This window comes from Sphaerodactylus townsendi, linkage group LG05, assembly GCF_021028975.2.
Source record: "Sphaerodactylus townsendi isolate TG3544 linkage group LG05, MPM_Stown_v2.3, whole genome shotgun sequence".
Classification (NCBI taxonomy): domain Eukaryota; kingdom Metazoa; phylum Chordata; class Lepidosauria; order Squamata; family Sphaerodactylidae; genus Sphaerodactylus; species Sphaerodactylus townsendi.
Genome location: NC_059429.1, coordinates 16,929,909 through 16,951,661, shown reverse-complemented (window position 1 = coordinate 16,951,661; position 21,753 = coordinate 16,929,909). Strand labels below are relative to the sequence as shown.

The 21,753-nt window shown below is 46.6% G+C and overlaps 2 protein-coding genes across 4 annotated transcripts in view; one reads left to right on the top strand and one right to left on the bottom strand.

Annotated features, from left to right (window-relative positions):
• RGSL1 (regulator of G protein signaling like 1) overlaps positions 1–2,055 on the bottom strand; it is a 93,798-nt gene extending 91,743 nt beyond the window's left edge. For all 3 annotated transcript variants that reach the window (XM_048495796.1, XM_048495797.1, XM_048495798.1), the window contains exon 1: positions 1,930–2,055. The gene's annotated coding sequence lies outside the window, so the exon portion shown is untranslated. The remainder of the gene's footprint in view (positions 1–1,929) is intronic.
• A 189-nt stretch (positions 2,056–2,244) lies between these two features.
• Positions 2,245–19,403, top strand: GLUL (glutamate-ammonia ligase). The gene is made up of 7 exons (XM_048495804.1): positions 2,245–2,399; positions 10,624–10,814; positions 13,462–13,623; positions 15,144–15,290; positions 16,711–16,838; positions 16,993–17,192; positions 18,994–19,403. Exons 2-7 carry the CDS (start codon positions 10,649–10,651, stop codon positions 19,310–19,312), a joined length of 1,122 nt encoding a protein of 373 aa, XP_048351761.1. The 5' UTR covers positions 2,245–2,399; positions 10,624–10,648; the 3' UTR covers positions 19,313–19,403.
• The last annotated feature ends 2,350 nt before the right edge of the window (positions 19,404–21,753 follow it).

The window sequence follows — 21,753 nt, the reverse complement described above, 5'->3', positions numbered from 1 at the left end:
GGGCATGAGGGGTGGGCTTCTTGTACAAGGACAAAAACTAGGTTGCCCTGCTCAACAGGCAGCCACAGCCAATCCTTGCTCCCTGACGCTTTGCTTTCCAACATCTGGGTGCTGCATTTGCAACATGCAATTTTTGGTGTGCAGTCATCAAAACCCTTACGATGTACGTCTGGAGCATAACCAGAGGGCAAAGGTTGGTTCTCTACTGCTCCAGAGGCCACAACCTGGATGAATGGTCTTAAGAAGCAGGGGGAGATTTTGGGTGGAACCTTAGAAGAAATTCCCTAAAGGTAAGGACGTTGGAATCAACTACATGGCGCCGGTAGACTCTCCCTCTCTGGGTCTCGGTGGCAGGGAATCTGCTTGGCATGCAGAGGGTCCCAGGATCAATCCCCAGCATCTCGGGGTAGAAAAGGATCTGGTAGTAGGTGATGTGAAAAAGATCTATCTGAGATGGACAATACTATCCTAGAGTGGACAATACTATCCTAGATAGTATCCTAGATAGACAGTACTATCCTAGATAGAGTGGACAATACTATCCTAGATACTATCCTAGATAGACCAAGGGTCTGATTCAGTGTAGCTTCATGTGTTCATGAGGTCTTCAAGGAGAGGCTGGTAAGCAATCTGTCTTTGGATTGACAGCATGGAGGAGGGTTGGACTAGATGACCTATACACCCTAGGGTTACCAATCCCCAAGTGCAGCCTGGAGTTCTTCTGGAATGACAACTGATCTCCCTTCTACAGAGAACTGTTCCCCAGGACGAAACGGCAGCTTCAGAGGACAGACTCTATGGTAAACAACAGAGTTGGGAAGAGAAGCCCAGACGGACACCACATCCCCTCTGAGCTCCTGGCATTGCCACACTTCGTCCTCCCCCGGTACTACTCCCAGATGTCCACACATTTCCCCAGCTGGATTTGACAACCCTATGGCCCCTTCTAACTCTTAGGACCTCCGCAAAGGGTGGGAAGGAAAGACAAATGCAATTTCCAAGGCACTTCTGAACACAGTCGAAGAGTTGATTTCACGCATGGACCTTGTTTACCTGTGAACACTGAATGGGGGAGCGTATGCTCATTGTTAAGTAGGCAGATTTGGAGAGGGGAGGCCTGTATTTAGACCCGACTGATAACTTATGATGTTTGTGCAGGCAGCAAAAAACGGTAGGCACAGGCTCATGTAAACACTTTGGAAATCGCCCCAGAGCTGCTCCTGTACTGGCTTTCCAGGAAATCTTCAAGGATAGAGTACAGGGTGTCTGGGATAGGGAGGGTGGGGGGAATACCTTGTTCCCTGGAGTGTTTCTATTTGGCCTTTCCAAAACAAAAGGTAATCCAGAAGAGGGGACAGAGGCGGATGAGAAACCGCATAGCTTACACAACCCCTACCACTAGCACACCTCCTTCCTCGCAAGCTGTAGCAAGGAAACACAAGCACAGGATCTGGCTGCGGGCTTTTCACCAATTGCATTTTCGGTAAACATGATTTAACTTGAAAGAGCGCAACATTAAAAGCCGCGCGCGGGGGGGGGGGGGATTGTTTGCAACTAGCTTTCAGAGGGAGACGAAGACGACAACCGGGGGGGCTTGCAAATCTGGTTATCCCTGCAACCATTATTATTATTGCTGTTATTATTATTGCACGCTCATTCCAGTTTCCCGAATCCCAATCCACAAATGCACGCGGCCAGAAACAATGAGGAGCGTCTTCCAGCCGTCCGCCATAAGAGTTCAAAGGACCCCGAGGGTTATGTTCACTCCAAAGCCCATGCATCCCCGCCCCCATCTCACTCCTCCGCAAACAAGGGGGCCTGCAAGGCCTGCGAACGTTATTATTAAGAAATAACCCGCAGTACCCCCACCCCGCCCACGGGTGTAAATGATTTTGTTTCGCCCGGAAGCGTGCAGAGATGACTGCAAACCTGGACCGTTGCGCAACTGCGCAGAAGGGGGTTGCAATTCCTTAGTGGGGGTGGGGGGGTGGAGGCGTGCAGAGAGAGCCTGCTTGCAGCCCCCCTCCCCCTTAATGCGCTTTCCTTTCTGCTGGGAGCTTGCGCCGCTTCCCCGTCCCCTTGGCCAAAGGCGCGCTCCTTTCCGCAGGGAGCGCGCTTGTTTTTCTCTTCTGCCGCTCGCCTTTGCCAGCTCCCCTCCTCCCTTACTTCCCCCCCTCCCGGTTGGCTACTGGCTGGGAGCCATGATCCCCCCCCCAATCAGCTGATCGTGTCTGGAAGGAGCCAATCAGCAGGCAGGGGACTGGCACCGGGCGGCCTTTAAAGCAGGCAGCCGGCAGCCCTGCGCCTTCAGAGCTGGGCATGGCAGAGCCGCAGTGAGCTTGTCTGGGCAAGTCTGCGTCTTTACGCACCGACATCTCTCGCTTCTTGCAGCAGCTCAGGTAAAAAAAAAAAAAAAAGCTTCTGGGGATGCACAAGGGGGATGGGGGAGTCGGCCAAAATGTTAACAGGATCCTCATGGAGAAATTAGGACCGTGGGGAGATAAATGGATGAATTAGGAGGCGGGAGGGAGGGAGAAATGGATGAATTTCAAGCCTGGAGGCTCTGCTGTTCTTTTGAAGGCTACTAAGCCTGCAGGGTAGTTGTCTGATGCAGACTTTGGTGTGTGTGTGTATATATATCTAATGGTGCTCTGCTAGGATGCTGTTCACAGGGCAGTTGGGGGGGGGGTGAGATGGTTGTTTTTCAAAGTGCTTTTGGGTTATGTTGTGGTTCGTTGGCACACTTGTAGGGCGGGAGTCCCTGATGCCTCTGGCGAGGGTTTTTGGAAATGTTGACACTGGCATTGATTTTTTTTAAAAAAAATGTAGTCTAATTTTTCCTCTGCTCTTTAACTCGGTGTGCTTTAAACTTCCAATTGGATGAGGCAAAGAGGTTTGCGCTGTTCTGCTTTTGAATGGACAGTGGGGTCTGAATGCGAGTGCCGGTGCTGCTTTTTTTCTCGTAGGTTTTCTTAGAGCATGTTTTCCTAGCCCTGCAACTGCCTTGTAAATTGCAAGTGGGTATTCTTGTCTTGTATATAAAGAAAGGGAAACTGGTGAGGAGGGGTGTGTGTTTTAAATAATCACGGCTCTTTAAGAAGCTTCGACGCAATTCATCTTCTGCGCCTTCCAGAGTGGAAGGGGATTGCGTTTTCAAATTGAAAGAATCCGTTAAAAACAAGAAGGAGGTTGGACTGGAGAGAGCAGATGGATGAAATGGTCCCCTTTTCCCAAAGGGGGCAGGAAGGAATTCCCTACAAAGAAGGGATTGCCTACCCACACACACAGGGAATGACCCACAGTTCTCACAGTTTGAGGCAAGAGCAAAACTTCACATTGCTGGAGGAATTCACAGACTTCTAAAAAAAGGGTTGAACGAGGGACTCACTGATGGAACAATGCTAAGCAGGTGAGTCTACTCAGAAGTACATCTTGTTCTAGTCAATAAGGGCTTACTCTATCAAGTACATGTGAAATCCATCCCTTAGTAATGAAGCTGTGCTTGGACTGGGGGTTGGCAACCAGATGTGTCTTGCTATTACAACTGATCTCTGGATGACCAAACTCTGTTCCCTTGGAGAAAATGGCTACTTTGGAAGGTGGATGCTATAGCATTATACCCTAATTATATTCCTCCCCAAACCGCACCCTCCATCCATAAAATCTCCAGGTATTTCCTAACTTGCAGCTGGCAACTTTAGCCACGTCTGTCAATGTACGCAACGTAATAAACTCATGTTTGCCCCTGTAACATGTGGAATAGTTTTTAACGTAGAGAATGCTAAAACATACACACACCATCTTTCTGACATCATCTAGGCTTCTCAAGATATAGGTCACAGTAGACCTTTTTATATTAATAGGAAGCAGCCAAGGTATCCTAGGGAGGGGAGAGAGAGTAGAAGGTTATCTGATGGGTGGCTTGGACCTTGCACCTTTGGTCAGCCAATGCCCAGAACTACTTCCCCTAGAAGAAAGCTGTTGTAGGAGGTAATTTCTGTAGAACAACTGAGTTGGCAAGCTTAACAGACAACAGGAGGAGGGAGATCAGACTTATTTTGCATTGGGCAGGGCTGTGGCTAGCAGCTGTACTGAAAGTAATTCAGCTGGAAAGTACTAAGAAATCTGCTGCCATCATTTACGGCTTAGTGTTTAAACAGTGGGTGCACCCAGAGGGAACAGAATTCTGCGAAAAGAAAAGCATGTAAGCTTGCCAGCTACACAGTTCTTTGCACAGAGTTCAGAATCGGTCCGAAGCTTTCACGGTGTGGCATAGAGATCAGTGCCATTATTCCAACAGCAGTTTACGTAATGCTGTTTTCATACCCCGGCGAGCTGCTGCTTGAATAGTTCATGAAGAGCCACAGTTAATGCCAGTTCCCAATGAATGTGGCTGTGCATTTTTATAGGAATGCACCTACAACTTCCAAACATGGTTTGAGACGTAGTGGCTGTTAATAGGGCTTTTCCTTAATAACATTGAAATACTTGGAAGAATTAGATTGTGACAAACAATAACGATAACAAGTGTCAAGCAGAAGGATGCGGGGAGACAGCAATCAATGAATATCCTTAAAAACACCTTGCAAAATTTATCTAGTTTCCGTAGCTTTGTCGAAGGCTTTCGTGACCGGAATGGACTGGCTGGTGTGTCGCTCCACACTGTGCCACGGAGAGAAACGTCTCTTAGCATGACATGCCTCTGAAGTTGTCAGCCATAGATGCAGGCGAAACATTAGGAGCAGTGGTGGGATTCAGCAGGTTCGTACCACTTCGGCAGAACCGGCTGTTACAATGGTGCTTGTAAACCACCAGTTGTTAAATGATTTGAATCCCACCACCGGAACTGGGTGTTAAATTATTTGAATCCCACCAGTGATTAGGAGTTAAAGCTTCCAGACCACAGCACAGGGGCGTACTGCCCAGGGAGACATATGGGGTCGAATGTTGCTGGCCTGTGGCCATTTAGTCACGTGGGGGTGGAAAATCGCCTCTCCACACCCCCAGGTCCATACACTGTTCTGTAATGTGATGGAGACTGACCTGGTGCAAAAAAATGTTGTTTGGTCATGGTAGGGGAGGGGGGCAGAAAACCCATGTGGAGGGGGGACAGAAGCTCCAGATTTTTGCAGCGGGCTACATTTTCCTAGATATGCACTTGTACGCCTGACCGGAGAAAACCCATGACAACCAATTTTATTTTGTTCCTCCATCCTATACACAAGCAGGGGTTGTATCTCCGTGGTAGAACATCCGCTTTGTGCACAGATGGTCCTGGGTTCAATCCCCAGTATCTACAGTTAAAAGGATCAGATAGTAAGTGAAGTGAAAATCTCTGCCTGATACTTTAAAGAGCCACTGCCAGGTTGGAATAAACAGCACTGCTCTCGATAGCCCAAAGGTTTGGCTGTGTAGAATGCGTCTGTATTATTTTAACAACAGTCCAGTGAGAGAGGTCAGGCTGATAGCATGTGATTGGTCCGAATCACCGAGTGAGCTTCCATGGCAGAGTACAGATTGGAAATGTGGTCTCCCAGTAAGACACTCTATCCCCGTGGTGGCGAACCTATGACAGTCCAGATGTTCATGGGCTACGATTCCCATGAATACCTGCCAGCATGGTAGTAGTCCATGAACATCTGGAGGGCCATCATTGGTCACCCCATGGCCAATTGGCCATGCTGGCAGGGGCTGATGGGAATTGTAGTCCATGAACATCTGGAGTGCCATAGGTTCGCCACCACTGCAGTCTATCCCATGCACCATGCAAGCTCTGAAGAGCTCTTTCATGGACATTCTACCAGAACCAAACGAGAACTCCATCACCCATCATAAAAGATTACTGTTCTCTGCAAGGAATCTGGTTCCCCTTATGCCCCTTTTGCACATGCAAAATAATGCACTTTACAGCTGTTCAGAATAGCAAAATCCACTTGCAAACGATTGTGAAAGTGGATTGAAAGTGCATTAATCTGCATGTGCGGAAGGGGCCTTATGGTAACTTGCTCCTTTTCCCCCTGAAGGATATAGGTAGTTCATTATCAGTTGCAGAGTACTGTGCAACTTTATGTAGGGAAAAAACAACCTTCTGTTTTGATCTTAACTTGCAATGTCAAAAGACTCCTTAGAACACAGGTGTCAAACTCACGGCCCTCCAGATGTTATGGACTACAGTTCCCATCATCCCCTGCCAGCATGATGCTGGCAGAGGATGATGGGAACTGCAGTCCATAACAGGTTTGACACCTATGCCTAAAAATGCTGGAAAATCAGCTTTAATTTATACTGTCTGGTGCGAATTTGGTCCAAAGGTGAATAACTGGCATGAATTTAAATGGTGCAAACTTGTGCAGATTTATGTCAGTTCAAATGCACTGATTTCCGGGAGTTCAACGTTGGAGTAACGCTTCGCAGTATTGTACTGACAAATCAGATTCTGTAACGCAAAAAAAGGTCTTCACAAGCTTTCCTGAAACTCCCTTCCCTTTATACAATAGGAATCAACTTCTTGCGGTCGAGTATCTCATGTTACGTGTTTGGGAACAACATGTTACTGGAAAGAGATCTCAGGTGCTAAAAATAGTGTAAACAGCAGCCCCAGTTTGCATCTACATGTTGCTGAGTTGAAGCGGATGTCAAGGTGTGGCTGGGATTCTGGCAGGTGTATCATAAGGAAAATACAGGTAGCGGGTAGCAGTGGGGCAGTCGACACTGTATCTCTTGACAGAAAAGGGAAATCCTTAGGAGAGGTACTTCCTTTCTAAGACTTCAGTGGACTTAGAAGGGTGCACATACCCTGTTTCCCCGAATATAAGACATCCCCGGAAAATAAGACGTAGTAGAGGTTTTGCTAAAGTGTGAAATATAAGGCATCCCCCAAAAGTAAGACGTAGCAAAGTTTTTGTTTGGAAGCATGTCCGACGAACAGAACACAGAAAAATAAGACATCCCCTGAAAATAAGACATAGCGCATCTTTGGGAGCAAAAATTAATGTAAGACAGTGTCTTATTTTCGGGGAAACACGGTATCTCTATTTAGGATGGAATTGTGCATAGACATTATGCTGATTCAAACCGAACACCCTGGCTTTACTGTCTTGGAGGGGTATTCCAAAAATATCAGAACACTGTCACCTTTGATTAGGACGAACCAACCGTGTGTGAATTTTTGAGTTTGCTAGAGGCCTTCGTCAGGCTAGATTCAACCCTTTCTCATCTTTCCCTGCAATGTCTCCTCTGCTTTACCCCTGATATGAAAGGGGTCGTATACATTTCCCAGTGAGCATCCTTAAAATCTAAGTAGCCTACTGGGATGAACCTTAGTGTGTTTATAACAGGCAAGTATTTGCTCTGGCATTCAACAATTTTTCAGGTGTGATTCAGTGTGCTGGTCATTTCACAGAGGCAAAAGGTTCATCCGTTATGATGGGAGAGCTATCTGCAAAAGAGAGGGGGTTTTTTAGTGTCTGTGCACTGTAGCCAGTGAAGGCCATGCTTCCATCTGTAAGTGGAGGAATACATCGAACCCTTACTTAATTTCCACCTAATGCAGTTGATTGCTTGTTCCCTGAAGGCCTAATTAGTAGCCAGACCTGCATTTGAGGACGATTATAGCTCCATTGTGGGTTTTGTTTCTTCGCTGAAATGTGATGGGATTCTTACTGAGACAGATTAAGTGCCTCTACTGCAGACCTGGGCATTATACGGCCCACAGGCCACGTCCGGCCCGCCGGATGACCCTGACTGGCCCCCCTGCCTTGCTGGGGAGCGAGGCGCCTTTGAAAGCCCCGCAGAAGCTGGTTGCCTTGGCTGCCGGCTTCTGCAGGGCTTTCAAAAGCGCCTCGCCCTCCTGCCTTTTGGCCCGGCCCTCCACAATATTTTCTGTTTCTTATGCGGCCCCATGGAAAAAATAATTGCCCACCCCTGCTCTACTGGCTGGAGTCAGAGCCCTAAGCTATTTGGCTGATCATGGGGTTTCCAACTCTAGCTTGGGAAATGTCTGGATATTTGCAGGAAGTGCCTGGGGAGGGCAGAGTTTGGTGAGGATTGGTAATGCAACGTCTCCAAAACTGCTATTTCCTCCCTGAGTACAGATTTCTATACCCTGTAATGTACTGGTAATTCTGGAAGAACTCAAGACCCACCTGGACATTAGCAGCCCTACATGATTTGCACTGAGGTCAGGGCCTTTTTAGTCACTGCACCTAATCTCCGAAACTCTCCTTGAGTTGAGGCCAGCGTGGTGTAGTGGTTAAGAGCAGGCGTACTCTAATCTCATTCCCCATTCTGCAGCTTTAGCTGTGGAGACTTATCTGGTGAACTAGATTAGCTTGTGCACTCCAGCAGGAGCAGCAGTGGCGTAGTGGCTAAGAGCAGTGGCTAAGAGCAGGTGCACTCTGATCTGGAGGAACCGGGTTTGATTCCCAGCTCTGCCGCCTGAGTTGTGGAGGCTTATCTGGGGAATTCAGATTAGCCTGTACACTCCCACACATGCCAGCTGGGTGACCTTGGGCTAGTCACAGCTTCTTGGAGCTCTCTCAGCCCCACCTATCTCACAGGGTCTTTGTTGTGAGTGGGGAAGGGCAAGGAGATTGTAAGCCCCTTTGAGTCTCCTATAGGAGAGAAAGGGGAGATATAAATCCAAACTCCTCCTACTCCTCCTCCACATGCCAGCTGCGTGACCTTGGGCTAGTCACAGTTCTTCGGAGCTCTCTCAGCCCCACTCACCTCACAGGGTGTTTGTTGTGGAGGGTGGGGAGGGAAAGGAGATTGTAAGCCCCTTTGAGTCTCCGTACAGGAGAGAAAGGGGGTGGGGGATATACATCGAAATCCAAACTCTTCTTAAATAGGCAGGTGAAAACTTTCTTTTTGAGGCAGGCTGCAAGTTTGCTTTGCATATTTGCTGTTCTCATTTTATGTTCTGTAGTTGAATGTTTTTGTCTCGTTTTCTGATTTCACCGCACTAATGTCATTGTATGTTACCTGGCGCAGTGGTCTGAAAAGATGATAGATGCGTTTCTCAAATAGATATTTTCCCACTTGGCTCATGGTGGGCTTTGTGCATCTGTGTGGGTGAGTGCATGCATGGGTGGCCTGTGTAGTGTTATAGCATGAATTTGTTGTTGCATCCACAGATGCTTTCAATATAGCAGCAAGGAGATTTTCCTTCCAAGCAATGCAAGACTAAAACTCCACTGACTCATTTCCTCAAACAGCCCAGTGTCCCTATCAAAACTTCATAGAGAAGGAACACAAAATACAGGCCAGGTGCAAATGAAAGCAACATAAAAGCAGCTGAAGGCCAGATACAGACAAGAAAGAGACAAGGATGACACGCAGACTAAACTACCTGTAGTGAGGTGAAAATCACACCTGGCCATGATAATCTGTGGTTACAGAAAGCGGCATTCCTCCATTCCTGTCCGCATTTAATGCTGGCAGGTCAACAGATGAATGCATTGGCTCTGTGCCCCCGTTTATATAGACATGCCACAACTTAATTCTTGGAATCCGCGTAACATTTCCAATTCGCCCTCAGTGTTTCCCAGCCTGACGTCATAATCACTTAAGATCGTGCCGAGGGTCGATTGTGCAATCGCATCTGTACCGGCCATCAAGAATCTAGTTTTTTATTGCATATTGTATAAAAGCAATTGGGCAATAAGATTCCGTTGTCTTTCAGTGTATGGGCCTTTTTATGACCCAGTTGCGTACACAGGGCCTGCCTTTCAGCAAGTAGAAATCATTGGCAACCCTCAGTAATTTTCACTGGAGATAATGGTGATTTGAAGCGACAGACTTTGCCCAGGTACTCTGAATAAGGCATATAAAGTTGACTGTTGTGGGTTTCCTGGCTGTGTGGCTGTGGTCTGGTCGTGTTTGCTCCTAGCTTTTCGCCCGCATCTCTGGCTGGCATCTTCAGAGGCATGTCACTTTAAGATGCGTTTCTCTCGAGGATCTTACTGTAACATGCTGGGGGGAAGAATTAGAACTAATAAAAGGAAACACTTCTTCACGCAACGTGTGATTGGTGTTTGGAATATGCTGCCACAGGAGGTGGTGATGGCCACTAACCTGGATAGCTTTAAAAGGGGCTTGGACAGATTTATGGAGGAGAAGTCGATTTATGGCTACCAATCTTGATCCTCCTTGATCTGAGATTGCAAATGCCTTAGCAGACCAGGTGCTCGGGAGCAGCAGCAGCAGAAGGCCATTGCGTTCACATCCTACATGTGAGCTCCCAAAGGCACCTGGTGGGCCACTGCGAGTAGCAGAGAGCTGGACTAGATGGACTTTGGTCTGATCCAGCTGGCTTGTTCTTATGTTCTAACATACCTCTGAACATGCCAGCCATAGATGTGGGTGAACATTAGGGGCAAAAACTACCAGACCACGGCCACACACTGTGGAAAACCCACAATGGCCAATTGATTCAACCGTGAAAGCCTTTGACAATACATTGTATAGAGTTCCTTGGTAAACTGGCCATTCTCTGGGAGGCAGACAAGAAAGCGACAATAATGAAAGTATCCTCCCATGTGGTTGTTGGCCAGAATGTCTTTCAAAGGCAGCGAAATTTTCACAGCCTCCCCTTTCCCCGCACCTTTCGTCTCAATTTTACAGGACTTCTGTAACAGCCTATCCAACCATGGCCACCTCGGCGAGTTCTCATCTGAGCAAAGCTATGAAGCAAATGTACATGAAATTGCCTCAAGGGGAAAAGGTGCAAGCCATGTACATATGGATTGATGGGACCGGCGAGTTCCTGAGATGTAAAACCCGGACACTGGAACATGAGCCCAAGAATGTTGAAGGTAAGCAAACGCCACATCTTAGGAGAAGAGTTCACTTCTAGATAGACAGCAAGTGTCGTTTGGCATACTGAAAGATATTAGTCCTTTATTCTGACTCCGTGATGTCACTTCCTGTGCTTCCTGGGCAAGTATTACTACTCAAACCAGCAACCATTTTTCATTGCACTAGTGACGGACAAGACTCTTCTTCTGAATTCGGCATTTGGGTAAAATAATAATCAGATGCGGAGTTGCAGACTTGAGGAAGGTTAGAGGAAAATTCAGTTTCTATCTTAGCTTTCCACTTTTATTGACTTGGCCAGAAAAAAATGGGCACCTTACCTAAAGTGGTAGAGTGATGGTATTAAAACGAATAATTCCTTTGTATTCAATTCCAGACTTCTGGTAGCCAATTTCAGATTAAACTGAAGACTGATGGGCAAAAATTAATTTCTAAAAATGGTCTGCCCGGTCTACTTTTTCATTGAATCATCTAGAACCAAAAAGACTTCAAAAGGATAAGAGAACTTTGCCTTGGCTTCAGTCCCACAGATTAACAAGTCTTTTGTGGTGTGTGTATCACTTTGTCTCCTAATCTCAAATAACTCCACCCCATTTTTCCAGGGCTGCTGTTTTCCCACACCCTGGGGTTGCCAGGTTTTTCCAGCCACCAACGGGGGATGGAGGGGCAGGGTTCCTAGGTCCTGGTTGGAAAAATGCGGAAAATTAGGGATGGGGTCTGGGAAGGACAAGGACCTCGGTGGGATCCAATGCCAGAGAGTCCACCCTGCAAATTATCCATTCTCTGTGGTGGAACTGATCTCTGTTGTCTGGAGATGTGCTATAATTCTGGGGGACCCCCCAGGACCTGCCTGAAGGCTGGTGGCCAGCCATGGGTAAAGCACTTCTGAATAATCCTTCAGGGTCGCCATAAGTTGGTTGCGTCTTGACGGCAAACAAGCACATTTTGCCTACTATACTGATTTGCAAGCAGCATAAGGACATCAAGGAAGTGTAGATCTTGGAGTCTACTCTAGAAGAACCCATTTCTTGCATGGCAGGCCAGCTGTCTTTACAGTAGCCCTTCTTGGATGCTCTGTCAGCTCCACGGAATCTGACCATTCCTTCCCCAATCTAGGGCTGGGTGGCAGAAAAGGGGAGAAAGGCCACTCACAAATTCACTGCTTGCATAAGGAGCTGGCTGTTTCATTTTTTAAAAAAAACTCTGCATTGCTCCAAACAAAAACAGCCATCCCAACACAATAAGCAGCACTAGGATTTCTCCACGTTGCCATGGATCCATCCGGAAGCTGTTATGAACCCAATCTAGCCCGTATGACCAATTAGAACTATTGAGTCGAGTGCTTTGTTTTCATTCCAAAGAGAAGGGGCTGGCACAGCTTTCTCCACCTCAACCATATGAATGGGCTGAAGCTGGCTGGAAAGGATTAACCAGTTTAATGCCACTTTGAAGGTGCTTACATTCTTTCCACTCTCCCTGTCCCGACTCTGGGTGCATTTGGGAGTTCATACACAGACAAATTTCGCCCAGTAATGAAAGGTTTGCAGCACGCCGACTTGCCTTGAACCCAATACCACTGGATACCATACAAATGCCTGAATTCCTTGGGGTGCTGTGTGGTTTCCGGGCTGTATGGCCGTGTTCTAGCAGCATTCTCTCCTGACGTTTCGCCTGCATCTGTGGCTGGCATCTTCAGAGGATCTGATAGTTGGATAGGAAAGCAAGTGGAGTATATATACCTGTGAGCCTTCGACAATATGCCTGAATTCCTTGTTTATTAAAAAATCAGAACCCAGCATTCTATTACAAGCTAACATTTCTTGGTGGGGGCAAGATATAGAAAATGCATAAGGCTGAGGAAACCTGACAGAGGGTCACGGAGAGGCAAAAAAGCTCCGCTCCAGAGAGTTTGCTAGCCCTTTGTGCAAATGTTTTCGAGCTAGTTTGTCTGCAGCGACGAAGACTAGAAACTTGCATTTTTTTAAAGTCACATTTCGAGATTCTAGTTTTATCCTGAGTGGTGCCACTATGTAGTTCCATTCAGTGTGGAACAATGGTAGCAGCATGTAGCTTTGCCACTGAAAGATGGCATCCTAGAGGTATGTGTGGGCTGTCTGAGAATCTGTAGGACAGAAGACTTCCTAGTTTCCTTTCATATGGGGACCTAAACCACAGGCTCTTTCAGTCGCTGCAATGTGGACAAGGAATCATCTGGGCTTTTAATATATTCAGCATGACTGCTGTAAAATAGGAATCTTGTGAAACTGTTTTCTGCACAGCTACCAAAACTGATGAATTCCATAAATTTTGCAGTCTTGATGGGGGAGCTGATCAAATTAAAATAGGAAACATTTTTTTCTAAAAGCTTCCCTGGGGGGATTAAATTCCAGCAGAAGACTGCAGTCTTGGGCAGTCCAAATCTACTGAAATCAATAGAATTAGAATAACTTTGCCTAGGATTGCAATGTTATATTGAATGAAAATTCCAAGTGTCTGTTCCCTACCATTTTCTTTTCTAGGGTATGTTTCCGTGATAGCATTTCTCAAGTAGTAGCAGGAATCCTAATAATGACATAAACAATTCCCATTTCTTTTCTAGGATTTGGGTTGACTCTTTTTACTAAGACTGCATATTTCTGTTTCCAGATTTACCAGAGTGGAATTTCGATGGCTCCAGCACCTATCAGGCCGAGGGCTCTAATAGCGACATGTACCTTGTGCCATCTGCCATGTTCCGGGATCCTTTCCGCAGAGACCCCAACAAGTTGGTGCTCTGTGAGGTCTTGAAATACAACCGCAAGGCTGCAGGTACGGTCCAACCCCTCTCCTTTTCATCCCATACTCTACACTGAGAGTTCTGGAAACCATTCAAATATATAGAGAGGTGTCCTTGAAGTGATGCAGCATAAGGGAATCACGTAGGGTTCCAGATGTAAGCTCTTGATATGGCAGAAGAGGCACCAATAGGTTTGCTTAGGAAAGTGTTCTTCCATGTTAAAAAACAGAGGTGGTCTCTCATCCAAGTACTAACCAGGACCGATGCTGATTAGCTCCTGAGATCTGATAAGATGGGGCAAGCCTAGGCCATTCAGGTGAGGGCATGCCTATCTTATAGCTATGGACAGTGATTAAAAAGAGGTTGGATGCTGACCACCATTTGCCAAGTGACAATATAGCATATGCTCACAAGCCGCCAGCAAACAACTTGTATGGCACTGGGGGAAGTCGTCTTCTTCCTGGTCCCCCCTCCCATTATTTTTGCCCGGCTGTGGGTAAAATTCTACCCATCCTATTTGTCAGGGCTATCTAGACTGCTGGTTGGTGAAGAGATCATGGGCATACTGTGATGTATTACAACTTGACATCAGTCTGTATTCTTCAGCCTTTGAGGGACTTTCAAGGTGAATGACCCTGCTTCCTTAATACCACTTAAGTTATCAGAAGCCCACATTATGCACCCAGAGAGTTCATAAACATTTCTGATCCAGGCTGAAAACTAGTGCAATGACTGGATGTACTTAGTTTGTTATGAAAGCAACAGGAGACTTTTGATCAGCTGAGGTCAAAATACTGGGCCAAAGTAAGAATACAAGGAATATCCTTAGTGGATCAGACAAAACAATCCATCTTGCCCAACATTCCGTTTTGGTAGCAGCTTACCAGATGCTCTTGGAAATTCACAAACAGGGCAGGCTGTATCTCCTAAAGTCCATTCCTACCCACAAGACATTAATTTTAGTGAGATGTAGCAGCTGATCCGACGGTCACATGTATAACTTGTCGGCATACATCACACTAAACTGACCGTTTCTTCTTCCCTCTTCACTGTGGCCTCACTTTCCTCAAGAATGTTGCATGAAGAACGCATTAGCATCTCAGAGCCTGTGGCAGCCATGTTGACAGTACCGTTGCCAAGGTTACATTTCTAGGGTTTTCTTTGCCACAGCCTTACTGAATGGCCTTGGGCAACCAACTTGCATTCTTGACATGTACCGAAAATTATGGAATGACTCTAGGAAGTGAATTATGAAAAAAATGTTAGATACTGTGAGCTGTCAAGACTGCACAGATAACCTACAGTGCCATCCTGAGCAGTTACACTCTTCTAAACCCTGTAACTTCAGTGGATTTACTCTTAACCTGTGTTTTCATTCCTGCTGACCCCAAAGTATGTACTTGCTTGAATGCCTTTTAGGATACCCTTGCCTCTCTCCTCTGTAGAGATTAGAATGCAAGTTTATTCACACGGGGCATGAAGATCACTCCTTATGCTTAAAGGCTGTGTAAACTGGCACGTAATAACAATTATTGACTTCTGCTTTTTTCAGAATCAAATCTAAGGCATACCTGTAAGAAAATGATGGACATGGTAGCTAACCAACACCCTTGGTTTGGAATGGAGCAAGAATATACCCTTCTTGGAACAGATGGACATCCATTTGGTTGGCCATCCAATGGTTTTCCTGGACCACAAGGTAGGCTTCCAAGAGGGAAGTTCGTTTAAGGTTTTGAATATACAACTGCAAATGGCCGACTGCCATTGGAATGGTACGGCCATGTGAAGACCGCTTATGCTTCTCTTAGTTCCCTGTGATTTCCAGTAATGAGATCTTGAGTGGTAGGGCTGAGCTCAGTAAACTTTTCATTTGACTGAATAGAAGAAGATTTCTTGTCCATGATAAAGAATGAAAACGTTCCAAGGGTAGGAGACCAATAGCTTTTTGCAAATTATAGGTGGCGGACCACCAAGGTCCTCCTGTGCTGCCCTTGGTAACCCTTGCATCTTTCACACAAATGATTAGTGCTTGTTGGAAACCCACAACCTAATGCATTGCCAGCAATAGTCCTTCTAATTCGCCAGGACTGCATGGAACCTCTCAGATGCTGTGCAGAACTGGGCCACCTAAGAGAGATCCCCCTGCCAGGCGCCTCCTATCTGCACAGCATCAATACAGCTGTCGCACACCCATGTGGCTTACAGGGGATTCGATCGCCAGTGTTGCACATAACCACACAATCTACCTACCCCTGTGGCTGAATGCTAGATATTGGGTTGAATCCAAACTAGGTTTTACATCAGCAGAACAGAGATCTCCTGCCTCCCCCATCCCCAAAATGCTGTTCTGGGATACAGTGGATCTTGAATAATGGCATGAAGGAGACCTACGGAGGAAAAGGGAAATCTGTAGAAATTATGTAATATAGCTTCAGCCTGTATACTTTACAGAAGCAGCCATGGAGGTTACAGCTGCTAAACCAGCGGTTCTCAACCTGTGGGTCGCGACCCCTTTGGGGGTCGAACGACCTTTTCACAGGGGTCGCCTAAGACTCTCTGCATCAGTGTTCTCCATCTGTAAAATGGATAAACGTTAGGGTTGGGGGTCACCACAACATGAGGAACTGTATTAAAGGGTCGCGGCATTAGGAAGGTTGAGAACCACTGTGCTAAACCATTCCAGGCATCAAACAGAACTGAACACTGCATGGAAACACCGTCTGGAGAGTAGAGAGGGAACACTTGGGATTTATCAAGCATATTAAAGGCCCTTCATACACATAGGTTTTCCCCTCCTGTCCAACCACAGAACTGCTTAAAATATACTATATATTATAACGAATAACTAGTAATTAGAGAGAAGGGTAAGAATCGGCAGTGAAAATGACAGGCAAACATTTTCACAAGGAGTGTTAAAAGAAATCCTTAAAGCGGAGACATTCTGCAGTATTGTTGCAAACGTTTATGAAAATTCAGGCCTGCCCTACTTAAAAGATACGGGCTGGATGCATTCTTTGCCAATGGCGGTGCTAAGTGGGGCACTGTTCCCAGCTTCCGAAAACGGTAGCAACTGATGTGGAAAACCCACGGACTTCTCTTGCTTTCCCTTCCTCCTGCAGGTCCGTATTACTGTGGCGTCGGTTCCGACAAAGCCTACGGCCGGGACATTGTGGAAGCCCATTATCGGGCCTGCTTATACGCGGGTGTGAACATTGGAGGCACAAATGCAGAAGTGATGCCCGCACAGGTAGGCTGTCGATCTGAAACAGTGTTGTTAATGCCGGTCTCTCCATTTCAGGGATTGCTCAGAGGTTAGGGAGAAGGAGATGTGAACAGCATCTGGCAGAGGGTTTCTTCTCCCTCCTGCTTCCAACTAAACATGCCTTTCTTTCCTCTTCTAGTGGGAGTTCCAGGTGGGTCCCTGCGAAGGGATTGAGATGGGTGACCACCTCTGGATCGCTCGATTCATCCTTCATAGAGTATGTGAAGATTTTGGCGTCATCGTGTCCTTTGACCCCAAGCCCATCCCCGGGAACTGGAATGGAGCTGGCTGCCATGCTAACTTCAGCACCAAATCTATGAGGGAGGAAGGAGGCCTCAAGTAAGTGCCGCTTCCTGCTGAGAACACTTTGCGAGGGGGAAGCAAAGGGGGAAAGAATTAGAGGAACCCTCCAGGAATATTGCAGCTGGCCTTGGGCCTGGGCTGTCCAGGAAACATTTGGTTGTTTACATTGCAACCCAGTCCTAAACCGTTACACCCTTCTAAGCCTATTGATGTCAGTGCACTGAGAAAGGGGGTAATTCTGGCTAGCCCTGAATTCTATTTTCGTTTCATGCCATGTAGTTGGACGGTGTGTCTTCAAAAGTTTAGAGACCACTCCCAGCTAGTATGGTTGGTAAAGTGAACCTCTGCAATTTTTTTAAATGCTCCCTTGAAGGAAAGGAAAAAACCTCTCTCTACATAGAAAGACAACCAGCATGGTACAGTGGTCAAGGTGTCAAATGTTCGAATCCCCACTCATGTCATGGGTAACCTTGGGCCAGTCACAAACTCTCAACCTGGACTCTGGCTAGTATTTGGATGGGAGACCTCCAACGAACACCAGACATAATGGAAAACTATGTTTATTTTGACTGTGGCTTGGAAATCACTAGAGCAGGGTTGTCCAGCTCTGGGGCTTCACATGTTCATGGACTACAATCCCCATCAGCCCCTGCTGGCATGGCCAATGGGCTGGTGGGAATTGTCGTCCATTAACATCTGAAGTGCCAGAGTTGGACACCTCTGCACTAGCGTAGTTCTGTCGGAGGAGGAGTTCCAGCCATACATTGCGAGTTTGTTGCTATCCCTTCTTGCTTCAGCATTTCAGAGGGCATTCTGGGGCTCTGGCCGAGGAAAGGAAGTTGAAATCCATGGGAAGAACTTGGCCATGCTGGCAGGGGCTGATGGGAATTGTAGTCCATGAACATCTGGAGTGCCATAGGTTCACCACCACTGTTCTAGTGGATCCAAGCCAATGGTTGATTTATGAAAGCAAGATTTGGCTCTGAGATGTACATTTAAATGCTGGTTTGCCCTCTACAAATGCTGGTTTTATAACCTTCAGTCTCCCTTGCCTGAGAAATGTACCAATGTCCCAGCTTGTGTTGTGCCAAAGACAGCAATGATAAACAAACCATAGCATAGAGTACCTTGGTTTGAGCTCCTGTTTTAACAGGCCCTAACTATAATAGAGTAGCTCACCTTCAGAAGATCACACTAGCCCCAGTTAAACATAAGGACAGAAGAAAGAGCCTGCTGGATCAGACCAGAGTCCATCTAGTCCAGCACTCTGCTACTCACAGTGGCCCACCAGATGTCTTTGGGAGCTCACATGCAGGATATGAAAGCAAGGGCCTTCTGCGGCTGTTGCTCCCGAGCACATGATCTGCTAAGGCATTTACAATCTCAGATCAAGGAGGATCAAGAGTGGTTGTTTCCGTACGGTGACAGAACTGAGCTACAGCCCTGTGCACAGTGTTCTTTGTCGCAAGAAGAAGCTGCTCAGATCCCCTGTAAGGAGACTCAAGGCAGCTTACAAACGCCTTTCCTTTCTTCTCCCCTTGTGAGGTAGGTGGGGCTGAGAGAGTTCTGAAGAACTGTGACTAGCCCAAGGTCACCCCTTGGAATGTAGGAGTGGGGAAACAAATATGGTCCACCAGATGAGTCCACCACTCATGTGGAGGAGTGGGGAATCAATCCCGGTTCTCCAGATAAGAGTGCAGCTGTTCCTAAATCACTACCCCCACTGGTTGGTTGAAGAAAAGGAAACTTTCTTTCTGCATTAGAGTACTTAATTGTGAACAGAAACACATGGCGCTCCACAAGCATTCAACAGCCTGCCTGTTTTCCTCTTCTACAGGTTCATTGAAGAGGCCATTGAGAAGCTGGGCAAACGCCACCAGTACCATATCCGTGCTTACGACCCCAAAGGGGGGCTGGATAACGCCAGGCGCCTGACTGGTTTCCACGAGACGTCCAACATCCATGAATTCTCTGCCGGAGTAGCCAACCGAGGGGCCAGCATCCGCATTCCGAGGAGTGTAGGCCAAGTGAAGAAGGGCTACTTTGAAGACCGCCGACCTTCCGCCAACTGTGACCCTTACGGTGTGACCGAGGCTCTAGTCCGCACTTGTCTCCTCAATGAAACTGGGGACGAACCCTTTGAGTACAAAAACTAAGTGGACTTTGCGCCCCCCCTCCCCGCAGTGTACCCACTCTTTTCTTCCTTCCGTATTTTCTCTGTTCTAAATGTTAATCCTGAGGACATAAGAAAACCATGTATTTGCCCTCTTCTCTACACACACGTTCTCATTCTGGGGTGTGTGTTTTTTCCTTTGGGGAGGGGGGGGAGTTTAATCTCTTTCAGTGTTTATTCTGACACAACGCAGAAAAGTGGAAGAGTGGGCATTAGAGGAGAAAACAAACAAACCTGTTAACCACTATTTTGTCTAATTCATTTGTACGTCTTGACGGTGTTCAGTAGCTTCCAGAAACAGACCGATCCGTGTAGAAATGTGAAGAAAAATGTGTGTGTAGGGCCTGGCGTTCGCCTCCCTCACAATCCACTTTTTCTGAGCGCTACTGAAATCAGTTTTATTTAATAATGTGTCCTCCAACAACACAAGCCTTTATTGGCATATAGACTGAAATCAGTTAATAATGCACACGTAGCACTGCTGTGCGTTCTCTGTTTACTTCAGTGGTGTGTGAACAGGAGGCATTTGTGTGGTACTCCACACTCAGATGACAGCTTCGTTTCTGGTGATGCATGGAATAGCTTGTGTCCTCAATCACGATTTCTCAAGGGCAGAAAAGTGTCGTAAAAACCTCACAGATGGGATACAGGGTACCTGAGCAGCTATAATTTTTCTTCTTTTTTTTTGCCAGAACTGAACTTCTTCTGTTCATTGTTGCCACAGATTTTCAGATTTTTCATCCTGAAGTTTCAAAACAACATCCCCCCCCCCCCGAGCAGAATTGTTAAAAGTTCTCAAAACATCTGGATCTGTTTCTGGAAGCCGTCTGATTTTCTGTTCCTAACACAGAGTGAAGTAGTATTTTTATATTTAAAATGTTTAAAAAAAAACCAAGAAAAAAAAGGTTCCACTAAATCAGCCATCTATGGCTGAGGTTACAGCAGGTGCTTGCTAGCTGTTAAGATTCAGTTATGGACTGTGGAGAAAAGGAAGAGAAAAAGTTTTTTTTGGGGGGGGGGGTAGAGACGCTGCAGTTTTTGTTTCCTTTGCAGGCTAGCTTTGATGGTTCATTAAGGACAAGGGGGATAAACAGTTTACAAGCTTGTAAGTTAAAATAGGTATTAATTTTAAAAATATATATATAAAATGGAAGCCACTGGGCTGTTCCGGGCAGGGGCTGCGTGCGGCTGGCTGCGGCAATGAAGATGCATTTGTTTTTCCATAAGGAGTTGGCTGGTCAACTTTCACTGTGTTATTATTGATGAGGAATTGGCAGGGAAGGGGGGAAGAGGAAGGAACGCGTTAAAATTTCCACTGGGATTTGCATGGCAACTGAAGCGGGGCTTTTGACGGAGAAGAAGAAGGAAAAAATGGATTTTTAGATTTTAAATAACATGTTTTTAGGGGTTTCTAAAGTTGTACAGTTTTACAAAGGCCACTTTTATTCCCTGTAGGTACCTCCTGTCATGTGAAATAGCCTGCCATCTCTTGCCAGGACTCCCACTAACAAACATAGTCGCCCTCAGAGTTAATGTTAGCGGGTTCAAACGTTCTGGGGTCTTGTCACTCGGTATCTTGGATGGTGCCGATCATGTTCCGTTGCATTTGGACTTTGAAATAGTTTTTTTTTTTAAATTAAAAAAGTCAAACCTAGTCCTCCGCTTCTGTGTTTTCAATTTCTGCTGGTGTGGTTAGTTTTTTTGGATTGGGGTGCTGTGTGGTTTCCTGGCTGTATGGCCGTGTTCTAGCAGCATTCTTTTTTGGATTCATCTCTACCATCAGTAGTGAGACATGGGAGCGGGGACTTCATGAACAGTGACACAGAGGCGGAGCTACCATGGGGCAAGGGGATGTATTGCGTCGGGCGCATTCCTGGGGATGGAAAATCATCCCCTGCAGCACCCCCTACACACTTACCTTAGTGTTATTTTCCCTTCACCAAGGTCTCCTGGGAAGTGTAGTTCCCACTTGGCCATTTTCAGCCTGAAGGGCTGATTCTCCAGCCTGCACTGTTTCACTAAGGCAGGAGTAGGGAACCTGCGGCTCTCCAGATGTTCAGGAACTACAATTCCCATCAGCCCCTACCAGCATGGCCAATTGGCCATGCTGACAGAGGCTGATGGGAATTGTAGTTCCTGAACATCTGGAGAGCCGCAGGTTCCCTACCCCTGCACTAAGGTAAGTGGGTGGGTGGGGGGGGCGTGGAGAATACAGAGTGCACACTGGTCGCAGTATAGCCTAGCTACGTGACAAAAGATCTGCCTGCTCCTGAATGCTGGGCTTCCAGTGTAGCTGTACCACCACTGCATAGGCAGGATCCAGTATAACCTAAGAGTAGGCTGACATCTATCTAACCCTATTGCAAATCAATATAAATCTGTCCCCAGCAACTCTCTTTAGATCATTCCGTAAATTAATCATGC

Coding starts and splice junctions, on each gene's coding strand:
- GLUL (XM_048495804.1), top strand. CDS start 10,649: ATGGCCACCTCGGCGAGTTCTCATCTGAGCAAAGCTATGAAGCAAATG. Junction 15,291..16,710: donor TGGTTTTCCTGGACCACAAG/GTAGGCTTCCAA, acceptor TTCCTCCTGCAG/GTCCGTATTACTGTGGCGTC. Junction 16,839..16,992: donor CAGAAGTGATGCCCGCACAG/GTAGGCTGTCGA, acceptor TTCCTCTTCTAG/TGGGAGTTCCAGGTGGGTCC.